We start from the raw sequence: 19177 nt of genomic DNA on the forward strand, positions 1-19177 counted from the left end.
CCTCTGAGCCACTCATTCCTTCAGGAGTGTTCGTAGCCCCGGCGAACAAGCCCTCCCCCCAGCCCCAAATACCGATGAGGGGGGACAACTAGCTGCATGGGACACAGAGTGAGGGTGTGAGGTCCAGGAGCCTGCAGCCGCCCGGCAGAGCCACTGAGGGAGAGCGAGAGAGAAGCGCATACATTCCACCACAAAACCAAAGACAGCAGGTGTTTTTAAAAAGCCCCATTATTTTTATAACAGCCCCGTGGGATGGGCACGACCATCATCCCATTTTGCAGACAGAGAAACTGAGACTCGGCCTCAGTGGGGCTGAGCACGGTCACACAGCTAGGAAGTGTGAGGTAGGATGTGAACCCAAGCCCCAGAGCCCCGGCTGTTAAACGCTCTGAGTTTTGAACTTTTGTTTGGTTGTCTCTGGTCCTTCCTGAAGTTTCTCTTTTCTCTTCACCTCTGAGCCACGAGTAGGATTTGCTTCTACCTCCGGGCTCCCCTCTGCTGCGCTAGCTGCCTATGATAAACTACCTAGTAACGAAGGCAGCCGAAAACAACAGAAATGCATAGGCTCAGGGCTAAAGCTGGAAGTCGGAAATCCGGGTGTGGGTGGGGTGACTTCCTTCTGGGCTCCCAGAGAGAAGCTCAGGCCTCTCCCAGCTGCTGGTGGAGGCCCGCAGAGGGGTGGTGGCCCTCTCCCCGCGGAGCCCGAACGCTGGGGAACCCAGGAAGCCCCCTCTTACCTTGCCTTTGACTGAAGTACAATTAACAACCAGTGTTATATTAGTTTTAAGCTCACATTCCCAGGCTCTGGGAATTCCCACGAATACTTCCATCCCGGGACACGGCTATGATAGAGAAATAATGGAACATCGCCCTGCAAATACCAGGCAACCCTAATAAATACGGAGGTGAGACATAACACTGTAGTGGAGGGACCGCAGGCCTGAGCCTGAGGGAAACTAGCAAGTGTCAGAATCATAAGCTTGGATAAGTTCCGCCGGTAAAACGCCACTGAAAACAACATTAACATTTTCCCTACGGATCTGTGAGAGGCAAGCGCCTCTGAAGAGCCGCGCCACCCAGACAACCACACTTACTCCTGTGGCACAGGCCGTACGGTTTCCTTCGTTAAATGAGAATGCACTTGTGTGCTCAGCGCACTGACTTTACAGCGTTTGCAGAGCAGGCGCCCTTTGCGGCCGCGCCGTTCCCTGCGCTGCCGCCCTCCCGCCAGCAGGGGACGCCGCCCCGTCCGGCGCAGCGCCGGCCCTGCCCGGAAGTCCCGCCCGGCCGGAAGTTGGAGTAGGAGCATCCAGGAAAATGGCGGCGTCCGTGAGCGCGGGCGTGACGGGCCGGCGCTGGCGCCGGGGGCGCGGGCAGCACGGACGCGGGGGCCGCCGCCGACGGGGGGGCGGCCCGGAGGGAGCCCTGAAGCGGCTGAAGCTAGCGGTGGAGGAGTTCGTGCAGGCGACCTCCGAGGGTGAGACCCCCGGCGGCCCCGCGGCGCCCCGGGCGGAGGGGCGCGTGCGGCGGGGCGGGAGGAAGAGCCGCAGGGAGCTGAGGAAGGAGAAGCGGCACCTGAGGAAGGCGCGCCGGCTGCAGAGGCCTGCGGGCCGCGAGCAGGGCCCGGGAGGCGGCGGCGCGGGAGCCGGGGGGGCGAGCGGCCCCCGGGCGGAGGGGTCGGCGGGGGAGGGCGGCCGGCGGGCCCCTCGTCGGGCCCCGGCGCCCCCGGAGCGGCCGCGACCTCCGCCGGCCACGGGCGCCCGGGCCGGCCCCGAGGCCAGGGGTCTCCCCGGGAGGCCCGGGCCCCCCAGCGCCGCCGCCGCCGCCCGGAAACGGGCCCTTCTGGCGGCCAACGAGGAGGAGGACCGGGAGATCCGAAAGCTGGAGCGGCGCCTCGGCTTGAACAAGCGCCGGAGGAAGGGCGACGCTGGCTCCGTGCCGCGCAGCTTTGCTCGCGACGGGCTCGACTACGTTCTGGGGGCCCTGGGCTCTGGGAGACCCAGCGGCTCGGACGGAGGCGGTAGTGACGACGAGGAGGACGCCGGAGAGACTGTCCCCGAAAGTGACTTGGAGAGCGACACCGAGGGGGAGGGGGAGGAGGAGGAGGAGGAGGAAGAAGAAGAAGAAGAAGAAGAAGAAGAGGAGGAGGAGAACAAGGTGGAAGCGGGAGCGCAGAGTGAGGAGGCCGACGGGGAAGAGAAGAAGCCAAAAAAAGCGGCCGAAGGGAGAGCGAAGTCGGGAAGGGACAGAAAGAGAGTCCGTTTTGCAGAAGAAACGAGTGAGACTCCCTGTGAGGACGCGGACGCAGACGCAGCAGACCAGGTATCGTGTGACCTACCTAAGTTCTCCGGGATTTTCCCCGAAATCTTCCCGGAAATCACGCCTAGGGGCCAGAGTGGGACAGACGTGGCATATTGATGTATTGGTGGGTGTGGAGCCAAGTGTGGGTAAATCGGGTTATTATGTCTGTTACGTTTTTCCATTTCCGCAGTGAAGACTCAAGGGAGGAAACCTCTCTGGAGAGCTTTAATCCCAGAAGCTCAATGGCCGTTCCCACCGGGTGCCCTAAGGCGACACCTCCTCCACCCGGTGCTTACTGCCTCAGCCTCCAGACCTGACCTTGAATCCCCTCCCCTCTTGCTCTGTTCCAGGTTGGCCGCTGGTGTTCTGGGGGGGAGGGGGGACGGCTGCATCACCCCTGACTCGCCTCTGCCCTCACCTAGTCCTTTTTCTGTCCCTCGGCTCCTGGAGTGAATCTCTAAAACGTAACGCTGATCTATAACACCCGCTTCCACAAAGTCCTGCGCTGAAGATCACGTTCAGCAGCCGCCTTCTTGGGGGGGGCGGGGGGGGGCACTTCCACGCGCACCTTGAAGGCAGGCAAACGAGTGTGCACTCCTTCCCACATGTCGCTGTTACCACGTTCTGTCCATAAATGCATTTCTCCCTCCTGTTAGCACAGCCTAGCCTCGGCTTCTCACCGTGGCTGTCTGTCCGTCCACGTAGACTTCCTGGGTGTTTTTCCCCATCGTAAGTGCAGGCACTGACTCTTTGGTGTCTGTCCCCGGAACCGTAGCGCCTGGCGTTCTGTGAATGGTCTGTAACCGCTGTCCGTTCCTCTCTCCGGACTTGACTTTTGGACCAAAGTTCCCTAACTGTTCTCTCACGGCTTGTGGAGGCAGGGTTGACGCGTCTGAGGATGGGTGTCTGGAGGGTAACAGTTTCCGCGGATGTTAAAGTGTCTTCTCCAACCGAGTTTGAGCCCCCTGACAGCAGGGGTCACACCTTACACACGTTTGTCCCCTGAAGCCCTCACTTAGGTACCCGGACAGTGTTGGTCAACGGTGGTGATCTGTAACCTTCCCAGTTGATAATCTGGGACATAGTGAGCAATAGACTGATTTTGATTTGGTCATATATGTGTAGATGCAGGTTTTGAACCGGTTTGAAGTTCTTTTCTTTTATTTTTGAAGTTATCTTAGAAGAGTCTCCCACCAAAACCGGCAGTGCACGTAATTTCTGTGTTTGTGAACTGACGTTCCTGCCGAAAATTCACCCCAAGGAGGCATAGAATGTGGGGCTCTGGTGGGCGGATGCCAGGGGGGCACGGCCAGTTCTGAAGAGTCACAGGGAAAACGAGTAGACCAGACGTGCCGACAGTGACGTCAGTGCTGACGCCACCAGGCTGGTGAACGGGGCTCAGGGCTCCCCGTGGCTCAGAGTACATTTCTACTGATCGTTAAGCGACAGTGGTCAGTGGTCCAGCACCTGCGGGTCCGTAGGACTGTAATGTGGAAATGTGAACGCAGCAGGCAGAAGAGTGGAACTTGTCCAACGTAAAACTTTTGTCATTTATTTCTGTCCTTTTAAGCAGAGGCTTTGTGGGAGCAACGGAAAGTACATCCCGCCTCACGTGAGGCAGGCTGAGGAGACCGTGAGCGGTGAGAAAAAGGAGGCACTCGAAAGACTGAAGAGACACGTCCAAGGTCTCATCAACAGGTAAGCTGGCGACACCGTCACCCTGTGCCACAGAAAGATGTTGTGGTTTGAGGATATAGGGACTTTCCCAGCACAGACCGTAAGCCACAGGGGCGGGCCCATCGTGGTTGATCAGCTCCTTCGTGCCAGCTCTGTGCCTCAGAAAGCAGGATGCTCGCCTTTTCTGTCTGGTACTTTGAAGCCTTCGGAGTTTGAGAGCCACTCAGGCGCCATGTGGTGGTTCTGAGAGGTCTGGGCACGGATTTCCCCTGCGCGGGTGCTCTGGGTCTGGGGTGCGGGCCTCAGTCCCCTTGTCCGTTACTCATAGTTGCATGTGTGTGCGTTCTCCGCAGGGTCTCACGCAGGGGCCCCAGGTACCTGCCCACAGTGACGGTAGGACCTTCCTGGCATGCTGGCCTGTGTGGTCGCACCCGGTCCTCCCCCACACCCATCGCCTTGCTTTGTTTTGTTTTGAACTTTACTTATTTATTTTGAGAGCAAAAGAAAGAGCAGGGGAGGGGCAGAGGGTGAGGGAGGCACAGAATCCCAGGCAGGCTCCATGCTGTCATGAGATCATAACCTGAGCCAAAGTCAAGAGTTGGACACTTAACAGACTAAGCCACCCAGGTGCCCCCATTGCTTTGTTTTTAATTAAAACAAAAAAATAAAACATTTTCCATGGTACATTCTGGAATTCTGCCAAGCATGCCAGTTTCATGCCCATGTCGGCACAGGCACCGTGCATCATCTTCCATGTGCACACCCAGCCCTCCCCCCCACCCAGTATGCGGAGCAGCCTTTTCTCTGTGCAGGAGCTGCAAGGTTTTATGCCGGCCTCTGGCCCAAAAGCGGAAATGTCAGACTTCCTCCCAACGGCGCATACGGACATGCCAAGTCAGGGCAGGTCCCTGTCTGTGCCTGGGATGCTGGGTCAGCACAGTGGTGGAGCGCCCTCATTGCAGGGTCCCGGGTCTTAAAGCGGGTCCCACGAGTGCCCCCCGCAGACGGAACAGCGGCTGGGTCATTGCAGGACCCCAGAGGACCGCGTGCCATGTGCGGTGCGCGTGAGTCATCGGGGCCCCCCAAAGCTGGCGGTGGGTCAGACGTGCATGTGAGACCTGGGCATTGGGTGTCCATGACTCTGATCTTTCTAAGCGGCCCTAGGAAAGAATCCCTGATGTGAGGCGTCATGCTGCTCTGTCTTCACAACTGTCCACAGGTTGAGCGAGCCGAGCGTGGCCTCCATCAGCGGGCAGCTGGAGGAGCTGTACCTGGCCCACAGCAGGAAGGACATGAACGACACGGTGACGGGCGTCCTGCTGAGCGCCTGCGCCCCGGGCGCAGCCATGCCGGGCAGGCTAGTGATGGAACATGTGCTGCTGCTCAGCGTCCTCCACCACACCGTCGGCGTGGAGGTAGGGCCCCCTCCCCGCGCCAGGTCTGGTCCGCCCAGCACTCAAAGTCACGGTCGGCTCGGCGGGAGGGTGCTGCTGTGTGTCTACCACGTCGGAACCACGTCCCCGAATACGGGGCTCTGCGTCCGGCCCGTTGCGGTGCCTTCGTCACTGGTGGTTCGCTCGGGAGTGATGCTCCCGGCTCCCCCGGGGACTTGCAGCAGGTGCTGGAGTACAGCGGTCCACGTGGTCTTTTCTGCTCAGGTGTTCGCACTGGCTGCGAGGTCACTTTTCCGTGAGGCCACCACGCTGGGAGTGACCGTGGGTTTGATTAAGTGCGGAGACGTGTGATGGGGCCGAGGCTTGGAGCCCCCAGGTCACCTGCGGGCCGCCCGTAGGCTCTTCCTTGCTCCTGGCCCTCTGCGTTAGCCTCGGGGAGGCCATGGGGTGACCCCTCCCGCTCTGATAAGTCCTCTTGGGTCACCTCCTACGGTGAAGCCACGACCTTCCCAGGGCATTCGTGTCCACGGTGTGGCCTGTCCCGGGCTTAGCAGAGGACTCCCAATCCCAGAAGTTTATGCTGAGACACGGGAGCCGACGGCTGAGTAGGAACCAGGGCTTCATCTCCCCGGGTGGCGGGTCCTGTGAGACAGTACGTGTGTGGTTGGTTTCTTTGCCTTCTGATCTCCTTCCTCCCAGGAATGAGCCTCCCCTGACAGCCTGACCCCGGGGCGGGTCTGCGCCCTGGCGCATCCCTTACACCTGGTCCCCTGGGACCCGAGGGGCGAGTGTGGGGAAAGCCAGGCCCGGGAAAGTCTCCAGCATGTAGGTCAGCGTGCTTTTTCCCCTTGCTTGCCTGTTCTTTGCTCTCACAACTCACTGGCACCTTCCAAGCAGGCCTGGCCCGGGCTCCCCAGAAAGGCCGCGAACTTGCCAGACAAGCTCTCCTATGTGTGCTGGGGGTTCGGTGGCGGGCGCAGCGTGGCACATGGGGGAATCATTGGCTGCGTCCGTCACTTGACAGTGGGCTTGGGCTAGCGAGTTGTATACACGCTGAGGGTATTCGGGGGCCTTGCCCACGGGGCGTGCTCAGCAGAGGTCCCTCACGCTGATTCGTGCTCCGTGTGAGACGGTGTTTTGAGGTTGAAAGTCTCCTCACCGGCTTCCCTGCCACCACTGGCTTCATCGCTCTCCCTACACAGCCTTTGGAGCCAGGCGCTCCCATCCAGCAGCGCCCTGGCGAGGGAGTTTGGAAGAGGCAGATTGTAGAACCTTCTGGGCATCAGGAGGTAGGGACAGAGAGGCCTAGGCCCAAGGGTTCTGGGCAGCGGGACTGTCCTCAGCTACATCTGCGCCAGCCCCTTGAAGTAATTGTTTTGTCTGTAAGAGCTGTCCTCGTTTTCACATGACACACCGCGAGTCCCTTCCCTTTCCTGTGAGGTGTGACGGAGTCACTGGACGCCTCTCCCGAGTGCCCTGGGGGGTTCCGAGTGCTCCCCCGCCCTCCCGGGGTCACACTGGGTACTTTGTAGTCAAGAGGACTGACCGTAGATGGCGTGTCGAGTTCCAACAACAGCTGTGGACGCCAGCACCCCCAGCACAGAGGACCCGCAGGACTGGAGGGCATGAGGTGGTGGGTCCCACCTGTCATCACACCCCCACTCACAGCATGAAGGACACCCGAATGACTTGTCCCCGGGGAGTGGTGCTTAGCGGGCGACGTCCACCTCTGCCAGAAGATGACCCCCTGTCCGGATGGGTCCGTCAGTCTGTCAGTTCTGTGAGAAAGGCCTCCCCACAGGAATTCATGGGAGGGGAAGAGTCTGTCACAGACCCCCTGCTGTCAGTTACTAAAAGTGAAATCGGGTCTGCACAGCTTTGCTTTCACCTCTCTGAATCAGGGGCTCCTGGGTGGCTCAGTGGTTGCGCATTCGAAGTCATGATCTCGCAGTTCACAAGTTCAAGCCCCACGTCCAGCTCTGTGCTGACAGCTCAGAGCCTGGAGCCTGCTTCCAATTCTGTGTCTCCCTCTGTCTGTCCCTCCCCTGCTCACAGTCTCTCTGTCTCTGTCTCAGAAATAAACAAACATTAAAAAATTGTTTTCTTTAAATCTCCACGTCAGAATTAAGGTGTATTCTAAGGTAACTTTAGGAACATGAAAGTTACTCATATTTTTAAATTTGCCACTAAAGTTGTACTTTATTCTGAAGATATCAACAGGAATTTAAAATTTTGGCAAACGATGTAATTCATTCATGTGATTGAAAACGTACCTAAGTATGTTTCATGCCTGGATTTTTCTTGATGTCTGCAGAATTCTACCTTCTCTCTCAGGTTATATTTGACCGTGATGTAGCGGTCACCACAGGGGGCGCCCTTCAGAGTCCCCGTCAAAGTCTCAGGCTTTGTGGACACACCTCGACTCGGGCTCTGAGCCCTTCTCTCGCCCCCCTCCGGCCTTAGCTGGAGCCAAGCTCAGGCCGCGTTAGAGCCTGTAACTTAGCAGCTGTGTGTTTTATGTGTTAACTTAAAAAGCGCTAGACATTTAGGTTTGTTGCAAGAGGAAGAAGGATCCCTGAGAAGAGCTTGTCGACCCTGAGTTTTGCCTGTTTGTGGTGATTTTTTTTTTCTGCTCTTTGTCCAGGTCGGGGCTCACTTTGTGGAGGCCGTGGTGAGGAGGTTTGACGCCGTTTACAAGAGCGGAGGCAAAGACGAGTGTGAAAACCTGTTCACCATCATCGCGCACTTGTATAACTTCCACGTGGTGCAGTCGCTCCTCGTCTTTGACATCCTGAAAAAACTCGTTGGGACTTTCACAGAAAAAGATATTGAACTCATCCTGTTGATGCTGAAAAACGTGGGCTTTTCGTTGAGAAAAGATGATGCGTTGTCACTTAAGGAACTGATCATGGAGGCCCAGGCCAAGGCCAGCGAGGCGGGTGGCAAGTTCCGCGACCAGACAAGGGTACGAGTGCGTCACCTGACCCGCTTCCTGGGTGCCTAATTCGCACCGACCAGGGCTCAAAATCAAGTATCTGGGGTAAAATCACGTTTAATTTCTTAGCGGTCCCTGGCCCCCGATGTCCTCTGCCTTGTCAGGTTTTGTGGTGTATCTTTGATAGGTAAACGCACCTTTTTCCTACTAAGAACTCAGGCATTTTGTGAATTTAAGCGTCAGTGTATTCCACGTTTATGCAGGGAGGGAACGCTTCCTAGGGAGGCCACGGGGCTCGGGTGTGGGCTCCTGGCACTGCCGCCTCGGGGACAGGAGAAGGGTTCATGTGGGGAGCGTGCCTGGGAGCCAGGGGCAGGAGGAGAGGGCAGAGGGCGCGTTGGGAGGCTTGGTGGCCCTTCGGGCGCTTAGGACCTTACCCTAGAGGCACCTGAGGGGCTCTGAGCAGGTAAAGGACAGGTGCTTTCTTGCTAATCCCACGTTGACTACCGTAGAAAGGGGGAGGTGGGCAGGCAGGGAAGTAGCGCTGCAGGGGTCTGGCGGGAAGGGGAGTGTCCGCTCGGCTCGCTCACACCAGATGTGGCTTTAGGGTTAGAAGTGGGTTGGAGGGGGGGCCGCCTGGGTGGCTTAGTCGGTTAAGTGTCCGACTTTCGCTTGGGTCACGATCTCGCGGTTCGTGGGTTCGAGCCCCGCATCGGGCTCTGTGCTGACTGCCAGCTCAGAGCCTGGAGCCTGTTTCAGTCTGTGTCTCCCTCTCTCTCTGATCCTCCCCTGCTCACGCTGTCTCTTTCTCTCCTAGAAATAAATAAAAATATTAAAAAAAAAAAAAAGTGGGTTGGAGGGGAAGGCGAGTGTGAAGGAATGGAAGGGGTCACCACCAGTGGACAGCAGGAGAGGAGAGTCCTGAATGAAGGTGCTGGGGCCAGCTCTGGAGAGGTGCTGGCGTCCCGGGGAGTGGGCGGAGCTGACGGTTTCAGAGTGGGAGTGTCTCCTCTGCCGGGGGCCCCCAGAGTGTCCCCAGGAAGCACTTGGCCCTGGGTGGAATGCCTAGAGGCCAGGTTTAAAACAAAAGTCTATGGAGGGGGGAAGTAGGCTCGGTTGCCTGGGGCGGGGTTTCGGCGGTGCTCATATGCATTTGGAGCCTCTTTCTGGGAGTGATAAACATGTCCTGACTGATCAGGACAGCTGCACCCCCCTGCTCATTGTAGGGTGTTACTTGGGTGAGTTTCATAGCATGTGAATTACCTCAATATAAAGGTAACATTTGGGGAAATCTTGGAGGCATGGGAAAAATGATTTTGTTCTTGCAAGTTTCTCTAATTATGACATTATTTCCAATTTAAAAGTTAGAAAAATAGGACCAGGAATGAGGAGACTTTAAAACGTAATGGAGAGAGAAGACAGCTAAGACCGAGGGTTTGGGGGGCACCAGGGGCGGGGACAGAGGCCTTGGAGACGGAGGAGAAACCGTCAGATCTTGGGCCCCAGAGGACGTCGGGTGACAGACGCGTATTCACACATAACCCTGAGCCAGAGGGTCAGGTTAGTGGGGACCGTGCACCTGCGGACCGCGCTGGTCTAGTCCCTTCCATCTCAAGGCGCTTACACTGCAAGAAATGACGCTTTCTTTTGTCCTTTTCCTTAAAGGTTCGGTTTATGCTGGAGACCATGCTAGCGCTGAGGAACAACGACCTGCGTAAGATCCCCGGCTACGACCCGGAGCCCGTGGAGAAGCTGCGAAAGCTCCAGAGAGCCCTGGTGAGGCCCTTTGGTGGAGGTCTGGAAGGAAGTGGACCTGTTAGCGAGGTGCCACATCCCGGTAGTACGAGCTCAGGGTCCTGGAGGGCAGTGTCACATTTCTGTGGAGAGACCTCTGACTGGTCTGTGCCGAGGGTCCCCAGCACTTAGCCCATGGTGCCCGGCTTGGCCGCACAATAGAATTCTCCAATCGCTCTGTAAGGGGGCTCAGGCCATGGCTCTGCCCAGACCAATGAGGTCACTATGGGGGTGGGGGGCCACCTGTTAGCTCCCTAAAAGTTCCCCAGATGTGGGGCCACAGCTGGGGCCCACAACATCCCCAGTCAGGGGTCCTTTGGCCCCAACTCTGGGCAGGTCCAGAATTGCTGACTCCAGCCCCCAGGTGCCTCTGGAAAGTTCTTACCGCCAGCTCGGTGCAGCTGTCCTCGGAGCCGAAATCTGAGCCTCTCCCTGGTGTGGACGCTCTCCAAACACAGCAGTGAGAGTTTATGCCTAACTCTGGCGTCATTCCAAACTGGCTAACTGTCCCAGTGGTCGGTGACTCCTTGTAGCGTTCACAAACCAGGGGCACCTGGGGGCTCAGTCAGCTCAGGTCATGATCTCACGGTTCGTGGGTTTGAGCCCCGTGTCAGGCTCACTGCTGACAGCTCGGAACCTGGAGCTGCTTTGGATTCTGGTCTCCCTCTCTTTCTGCCCCTCCCTCACTTGCACTGCCTCTATCAAAAATAAACATTTAAAAAAAAACAGTATTCACAAACCAGAAATTCCATTATCAAAAACAGAAGAAGCCCAAGGGTGAGGAGATGCAGACTGTGAAGCACCTGCAGTGTTTCACGAGCTCCTTCTCTCCAGGTGCGTGGCACCGGCTTGGGGACAGAGACTCAGCTCCGCGTCTCCTGGGACAGCATCCTGAACGCGGAGCAGACCGGGCGCTGGTGGATTGTGGGGTCTGCGTGGAGCGGGGCGCCTATGATTGATAGCGGTCAGCAGAAGATCCCGGAGAAGCAGCCGGCGGGGACGGTACGAGACCCCCAGGCCCCTGTTGGGCACACCATCCGTGATCCCTGTGGGCCCCCTGAGGTCTTGCTGCGGCCCTCCCTGCAGCGGCCACCTGGCTCCCTGGACAGTGTTCGACATGTACACACGAGGCCACATTCAGAAGCTTACTGTTCAGTGATGAAACTTAACTCCATTTCTGTTGTTTAAGTCCCTGAACACGTTGCATGAAGGACTTAGAAGTTGAAGGAGGGAAACACGAAGGCCGAGCACTCACACTGCAGGTACCAGGCTCAGTGCAGACAGGTGTTTCCCAGGAGGTGCCTGTGGTCCGTTAGGCTCGGGTTTCAGGTGGTCGGAATCGTTGTATTTCTTTGTATTTTATTATTAACTAAAGTCCATATGTTATTCCAATTTTCCTCACTTTCCTAGGACATCCTTTTTTTTGTCCCAAGATCCTATGTCTTACATTGTTGTCCTGGCTCTTCTGGCTGCGGCCACTTCTAATTCAAGTCGTTACCGTCTAGACTGATGGTGCTGCTCCCGAGAAGCCTCCCGAATCAGGCGGTGTTCTCCTCCCGCGGCCTCTTTGTCCCCTGCGCTGTGTTCTCTTGGGGGCTCCCCAGGGATGCGGCTTTAGCACTCACACGTATAAATTTATGTAGAATTCGTAGCTAACCTTCCGGAAAGCCATAAAAGCACACACGTTTATCTTTTAGAAACTTAGTAACGACAGTGAACGAAATTAACTTTCGCCTGAAACATCTGTGTGGTCTGTTTGACTTGTCCCTCTTTCAGGTTAGCGGGAAGATACTAGAACTCGCCAGGAAGCAGAGGATGAACACCGATGTCAGGAGAAATGTGTTCTGTACAATAATGACGAGTGAAGACTTTTTGGACGCGTTTGAAAAGCTTCTGAAGTGAGTGTGTGAGCGCCTGGGGCTGCGGTTTGCTGGGACGTTGCGGCCAGAGTCTGCGCGTTGAGCTCTGCGTTCCCGGCGTCCGCTGCCGGCTGGCCGCTGGGGTCCGGAGTGGACCGTGTTCGATGCACGGTCATTCTCAGCAACTGTTTATTGTCATAAGTCGCTTAGAATCTTCGTATGAGCTTGCCTTTCCAATTACTTCCAAGTTAAAAGCGTCCTGGTGCAGTTGCTGCGATTGTGAGATTTTTCAGGCCCCTGTGTGCCCTCACAACAGCCTTCTCGGGAAGGGGGTAGTTCATTTTCCTGTGTTTGCTTCCCACGGAATGAAACTCCCGGGCGCGAGGACAGGCCCACCGTGGCACCCGTCTTGTGAGCCACGCCTCCTCTCCTCGGCTCCCCTCTGCCCGGCCTGCCTGGCAGGCTGTGCCCCTCTGGAAGATTCGCTCACCGCCGTCTCTGTCGCAGGCTTGGGCTCAAGGACGAGCAGGAGAGGGAGATCGCCCACGTTCTCCTGGATTGCTGCCTTCAGGAGAAAAGCTTCAACCCCTTCTACGCGTTCCTGGCTGGCAAGTTCTGTGAGCACGAGAGGAAGTTCCAGGTAGCTCTGTCAGCAGGCCGCCCCCACCCCTGCCCCGCGCCACTTCCTGGGCCTTCCGTGTGGCTCAGCCCAGCGGCCTCGAGCACCCGGAGTCAGTGGCCCAGCCGGGGCCGAGGCCAGGCCTCTCGGGGAGAGCCCGGGGCGGGGCGGGGGCATCAGCGAGGCGGAGTGGCAGGGAAAGGGTTGCTGCGCCACCTTTTCCTGCCGCGGGTGAGGGCACCTGGCGGCCCATGTCACCGGGAGGGTCCCTGGCTGCTGTACTGCTCCGGCCTCTTCTCGTCTCTGATGTTTCCGCCGCTTCGAGGGAAAACGCGGTTCAAACCATGCGTGGGACGGGAGGACCTGACTCGGATGCCGCAGACGCATGAGTAGCAGCGTGGCTTTAGAGTGTGTTCTCGCGCGTGTCCTACCAGTTTCCTGCGTTTTGACTTCGTCTTTTTCTTCAATCAATCAGATGACTTTCCAGTTCAGCATGTGGGATAAATTCCGGGACCTAGAAAACTTGCCAGCCACTAACTTCTCTAATTTGGTTCACCTGGTGGCCCACTTGTTGAAGACAAAGTCACTTCCACTCTCCATTTTAAAGGTTTGTATCACAGACGGAGTTGCTGAGAGCAATGAAAATGATAAACAATTGCTTACGTTTGGTCCCTTAAGAAAATTTGTTTCCTTAAGTTCTGACATACCTGAAACGTGTTTAATTTTATCTTGAGAGAAAGCGCATGTGTATGAGCAGGGGAGGTGCAGGGAGAGAGAATCCTAAGCAGGCTTCTCATCATCAGTGCAGAGCCCAGTGCGGGGCCCCCATCCCACAGCCGTGAGGTCATGACCTGAGCCGAAATCAAGAGTCATATGCTCAACCAGAGCCATCCAGGCACCCTAGTTTGTTTTTTGTTTGTTTGTTTGTTTGTTTTTAATAATTTATTTTTGAGAGAGAGCATGAGCAGAGGAGGGGCAGAGAGAGAGAATCCCAAGCAGGCTCTGCACCATCAGTACAGAGCCAGATGCGGAGCTCGAACTCACAAACCGTGAGATCGTGACCTGAACCGAAATCAAGAGTCAGACACTCAACTGAGCCCCCACCCCCACCTCCCTAGCAGCCCTGAGAATTGTGTTTATAACACATCACACCATGAAAAGTAGCCGGGGTGGCTTGCAGTGTGCATGTGCTCAGTAAAGGAAGGCGCTGTGAGGCTCTGCTCATCTTGGAGGCTCTTGTCTGGAGTCGAGGTTCCCGTGCAGGCCCTGATGATACAGCCTGACCCGCGCTGGCTGCCGCTGCAACCGGGGTGGGGGGGGGGGGGGAGGTAGGGAGCTGGCGGGCCGCCATGCAGGGCTTCTGCGTTTTCTCCCCTTGGGATGGACGGCATCTCTTAAAGCGAAGGGCGCCCCCGCCCTGCCCTGCTTCCAGGTCACATCCGAGCCAGTGACGTGCAGGTGCCCCAATGTGTGGAGTGGACAGGGGAACCTAGATAGAGGACATGGCGTTTGAGGTGGCCGCCGGGCCTGGGCGTCCTGGAAACGTGGACAGGGAGCCTGCGGGCAGAGAGGGTGTTCGGGGCCTGGACTCCGGTGCCTCCTGCTCCCTGACGTGCAGACTGGTGGCCGCTGCGGTTTCCTGGCTTCCTGACGTGTCCAGCCACCAGGGCCCTGATGTTAGGTTGGGTGTGGTATTGGGTTCCGGTCACTGTGCTGAGAACCAGGCACTGAGCCTTCTGCCACATTCCGGAAATGGCAGTGTTGTGACAGATGGTGAGGATGTGCCTTCTCATTGCTGGACTAGACCTTGCCTTCGGTTCCCTCAAGTTTTGAGTTCAGATTGGAGGAGGATGCGATGTTTCCCTGGGTTCCGTGGAACCTAGAGATGTCCTTGAAACGTGTCCGGGGTCCTCCGCCAGCCCCATTTGCTGGGTCCTCTCTGGTTCTCAGGAAGCTGTTGAACTCTGACTGGGCCTGTGTGTCTACAGGTGACACGTCATGTCATCTCACGTACTGTGTCCTCCACGTGGACAGTACTGTCCTGCCCCTGTGTTGAGTATCCTTTTACAGTTCCTTGTGGTTAGGTCAGCATGAGTTTGAAGTATATCCACGTTTATACCTTTAATTCTCTTTTCTGGTTTCCTCCCGCACAGTGTTCCGTGGTGTAAGTGTACCGAAGGTTATGTGTGTTTCTCAGGGAGCGTATGTATATACGCAAATATGAGGGACTCCCCTCAGATCTAAACTCTGTGTCTATGGGGTGATTTGGCTGTGGTTTCTTGAAGGCCTGCGCCTATGTGTGCTTCAGTTCTAGAATTCCTGATTCCTAACTTGTCGCCCCTATAAACTCTCAGCAGCAGCGCGCCCCCGGCAGTGGCTTGCACTCCCCTGCCCACGGCCCCTCCCTTGCCAACAGCCCTTCATTCTGTAAAACTGGAAATAGTTTACTTAAAGGGGGCAGGTAATTTTTTACTCTTAATTAGAAGTCAATGAGAAAGTTGACTAAATCCATGTAACTTTTTCTCTGTCCTGACTCTAATTAGGTAGTTGAATTCAGTGAATTAGATAAACCCAGAGTCCACTTTTTACGGAAAGTGCTGTATATGCTGTTGATGGAAACTGAAGTTGAAGACCTTGCTTCAATTTTTGCAAGGTAAGTGCCCATCTTGCTCTGTTCTAACACGGAAAAGAGATAAGGAGAGTTATTTCTACTCACATAGGTTGTTACGGATTACATGCAGCCTAAGAAGTTATTTGCTTGATATCTTATACGTTAGATTTGGGGAGCACCCCACCTGTTGGAGTGCAGACCAACAATGTCTAGTGTGTAGCGTAGGTTGTTAAGCTCTTGATTCAGAACCTGCTTTGAAAGCAGTTAGGCTGCGTCTCCCAATTGGAGACCCTGGGGCTGTGGCTGTCACTGACACGCAGCTCCTCACGCCCTTCCCAGGGTGGCCGACAGCCCGAAGCTGGGCGTGCTGAGAGAGGGCCTGAAGCTCTTCATCAGCCACTTCCTGTTGAAGCGCGAGCAGGCGCACACGAGTGCGGAGGAGGCCGGCGTGCTGAGAGAGAGGGCCGATGTCGCCACCAAGTGTTTGCAAGGCAAGGCTTCCCTGCGAATGTAGTCTGCAGAGGGACAGCACGTGAGTGGTCATCTGTCTGAAAACATCCTTTTCAAACCCACGAGGCTCGATTTTCCGCTGACCATGTGTAAACGCCTCACGGGCCTATGCCACGGCTTGCTGTATTTAAGATACTGTATTTTAGATGATGTTTTAATTTAAGGTTATGCTGTATTTATGTATTCATCTGTTTTCACGTATCTGTGTACGTGGTGGAGTTGGGAGAAGACGGGGAGGGAAGTTCAGACAGACCCTGGACGTGTTCTCCCGAGCCGAGAGACTGCCTCGGGGGCGGGTTGGCGTGTGTGGGGGCGCTGGTCGTCTTTAATAGACAAAGCAGGCCACTAGGGGGCACAGTTACAAAGAAGTTGATGCGTTTTTTAATCTTTTTTAATATATTGGTTAAAAGTTCACGAACCGTCAGTCAGGTGTGGTACCTGATATGTAACTGAATGTGTCGAGTGTCGGGAATGGAAACCTGGGAACGTCAGCAGCTGACCTGAGCCTTGCAGAGGCCTGCCCGGCAAGGTGCGTGGAGCCGCCCTCCAGCACTGGCCTAAAACTGGGACACGGTGGAGGACACCCTTCCTGTTTGCGTCTGTCACTTACACTCATCAGCTCCAGATTGTAAAGCGCTTCGCCAACCAGCTTGACGTCAGCAGGTAGCGGACACTTCCCCGGTGCGGCCGCCGAGCCTGTCCCAGGAGGGGCGTTGTGTGAGGAAGGGGCGTCTCGCAGCGAGACGCAGCCCTGCTTGTGCGGCGAGCTGCGGCTGATTCTGTGCAGGGGTGCGTGTCCCCCCGGCCGGCAAGTGTCTGTCGTCTCTGCAGCTCCTCGGACCTGCTCCTCTGTCGTAAATGCTGCAGACCTGACTTACGTGTCACTTTCGGTTGTTGAAAAGTCCTCAAAATGAGTTTATATGTTAGTATTTTCTACACACTAAACGCACGCATCTGCTGTCCGTCAGAGTGGTCCCCCTGGGAAGCGGCACTGGCCTGAGTGCAGCCTCGCTCCTGTGCAAACCGCCTCTTGTCACAGACTTTCACGTGACGCGACAGCGGTTGGTGCCTAGAAACCACCCATGGGAAGTGCTGAGTCTCCGTGGGCGTCCCTCACCACAGGTGTCAGTTTTGTAATGTGTCAGGGGCCTGGGACACTCGGTGCCGTCTGGCCCTTCTCGTGCTTGTTAACCCCACGGCCAGGAGCCACCCCGGTCCTGAACTTGCACGACAGAGAAAAGCCTGTGTCAGCGCGCCCAGAGCCTCCCCTCTGTCAAGGGCCCTTCGCAGAACGTGCTGGGCGGTGATCAGGCCGGACGGGCCAGTGCTTCTCGTGCCCGACCCGTCTGCGCGCAGCTGCCTGTGTCCAGAATGTCCTGCTTTGGAGAAAAACGTGTGCCTCGAACTAAACCGTGAGCTTAACGACCCAGTCAGCCTACATTCCAGAGCCCACTCCTTCCTGTCTCCCCGGGTCGCCCGTAACTGACCGGAGCCCATTCTCTGTGAGGACAACTGCTGAGACCGAGAGAAACTTCCATGCAGCGCAATGGTCCCCCCACATCCATGACACGCGCACCAGACCCCGGAGGTGTGGACAAGCCCAGGCTGCCGCTTCCTAGGAGATAAACTCGTGCGAGCCGTGTCCCACTTTTACGTTGTCCTGTATTATTACAACAGCAGGAGTGACTATGTTGGTGACTTAATTCCTAATGGCCGAGTTGTCCCATTTGTTACATGCCAACTTTTCCGCAAATCCGTCCTCTTTAAGTGTAAGCGCCCCTTTTAACACAGTATCATGGGTTATCACGTGTCCGTGTGCTTTACGTAAATATATCTTGACCAAAGCTATTGTGATTTCAGATTTGCTTTTAAATACATAGGTTTTTAAAATGCACTATGATAATCTGCATCTGAAAAATACTGCAGTCAGTGCTGGGTGTCTGTGAGTTCTTGTGATGCAGGTTGAGAACTGCTATCGTATTGACGGGATTTATGAAAAGGTGTCTTTTAAGGAGTTTTTTTTTTTTTTTTTTAACAATCTCTACATCCAACCTGAGGCTTGAACTCACAACCCCAGGATCAAGAGCTGCCTGCTCTGCTGATTGAGCCAGTCAGGCGTGCATATGGGATTTCATCTCCAAAATAGAGACCTAAGGGACAAACTTTTTAACATGTTAAAATGTACAAATAAAAATATTTTTTATATATACAGTGCTCGTGAAGGTTTATTTTGAAAGGGGAAGTCTGTGCTGCTAAGCATAGGGCTTAGACGCACCTGAAACACACATGCACGCGCGCGTGCGCGCGTCTGCGCCCAAAGAGGAGATAGAGCAAAGGAGGCAAGATGCTAACCATTAGTGGATCCGGGTGAAGTCTGTGCAGACAAAGTATTCTAGCTTTACATTCTCCATGAGTTTAAATTACTTCAAAACAAAAGAATTTTGGTAAGGCGTTCCTAATGCAGAACCCAGCCTTCAAAGTGATAAAATACTCGTGATTTTTCACAAAAATAATTCAGCCAGCTGAAATCACCTTTGCCTCCTTCGCTGACTAGCTGGGCCTTACTCTGTACAAGAGTGACGGGCGTATGTCATTTGCGCTCGACGTGGCCCCAGGGTGGGGGGTGGCCGGGGTCATTCCTGGTCACAGCTCGGAGCCTGCACGTGGGCTGGGACTCGGGCCCCCTAGCCACCCTGCACGCATGAGCGGCCGGCTCGTGCTTCCTCTCCATGGTGGGCTGGGTGCCAGGCCCGCGTCATTTTCTGAAGGTGGCGTCACGCCCTGTTACCCCGAAGGGCTCTGTGTGTGTTTCCTGAGAGTGCCGTCCCGGCCCCGGAGTCAGGGCACGAGTCAGGGCGCGAGTGTGGACGGAACAGCCTCCACGTGGACGGGGCGCCAGCACTGCCCCTCCGTGTGGGCCTTCCTGCTGCTACTCAGGATCCGGCCCACACCGCCGTTCCCTTCTGTCAGGAGCCCCGTGACGGCAGTCTGTCCCACTGACGCGGTTCACTGGAGCTGGTGCAGGCCATGTGGGCTGGGGTCCACACCGGCCATGACCGTGTGCAAGTAGAGCGGAGGAACCCAGTTAACCTAGCGCTGCACATGCCCAGTCGCCCCCCAGGCTGTCTGGGGCTCTCTGGGTCGCGTCCACGAGCAGCTGGGCTGCTCCGGGTCTGGCGAGAGGGGCCTGCTGCCACGTGCCCTGCCAGCCCTCGGGGCTCCCGCCACACCTCTGGGCCACACGTCTCGGCCGGAATAGCCAGAGTGGCTTCTGTTCCCCGCACTAACGGCTGAGAGCCCGGTAAGCTGCTGGATGTTTCCGGGTAGCCTGCCTGGCGCTCGGCCTCCCTGCGGGCCCTGAAGGCCTTTGCTTGGGCTTGTTCCTCGTCCGGCTGCCCCGTCCCTGGTACCAGAGCGCATGCCGTGTGCCATCCCGTGAGCACAGAGAGCGTCCCGACCACAGGAGGGCCCACGGCG

At 56.3% G+C, this 19177-nt stretch overlaps 1 protein-coding gene across 1 annotated transcript; it reads left to right on the top strand.

Annotated features, from left to right (window-relative positions):
- Nucleotides 1–1317: 1317 nt before the first annotated feature.
- On the top strand, nucleotides 1318–17909 carry NOM1 (nucleolar protein with MIF4G domain 1). Its single transcript, XM_039230712.1, has 11 exons — nucleotides 1318–2322; nucleotides 3872–3999; nucleotides 5198–5393; nucleotides 8017–8337; nucleotides 9973–10083; nucleotides 10936–11103; nucleotides 11878–11999; nucleotides 12468–12600; nucleotides 13055–13186; nucleotides 15123–15232; nucleotides 15530–17909. Exons 1-11 carry the CDS (start codon nucleotides 1318–1320, stop codon nucleotides 15702–15704), a joined length of 2601 nt encoding a protein of 866 aa, XP_039086643.1. The 3' UTR covers nucleotides 15705–17909.
- The last annotated feature ends 1268 nt before the right edge of the window (nucleotides 17910–19177 follow it).

This window comes from Hyaena hyaena, unplaced genomic scaffold, assembly GCF_003009895.1.
Source record: "Hyaena hyaena isolate Hyena2069 unplaced genomic scaffold, ASM300989v1 scaffold_50, whole genome shotgun sequence".
Taxonomy (NCBI): domain Eukaryota; kingdom Metazoa; phylum Chordata; class Mammalia; order Carnivora; family Hyaenidae; genus Hyaena; species Hyaena hyaena.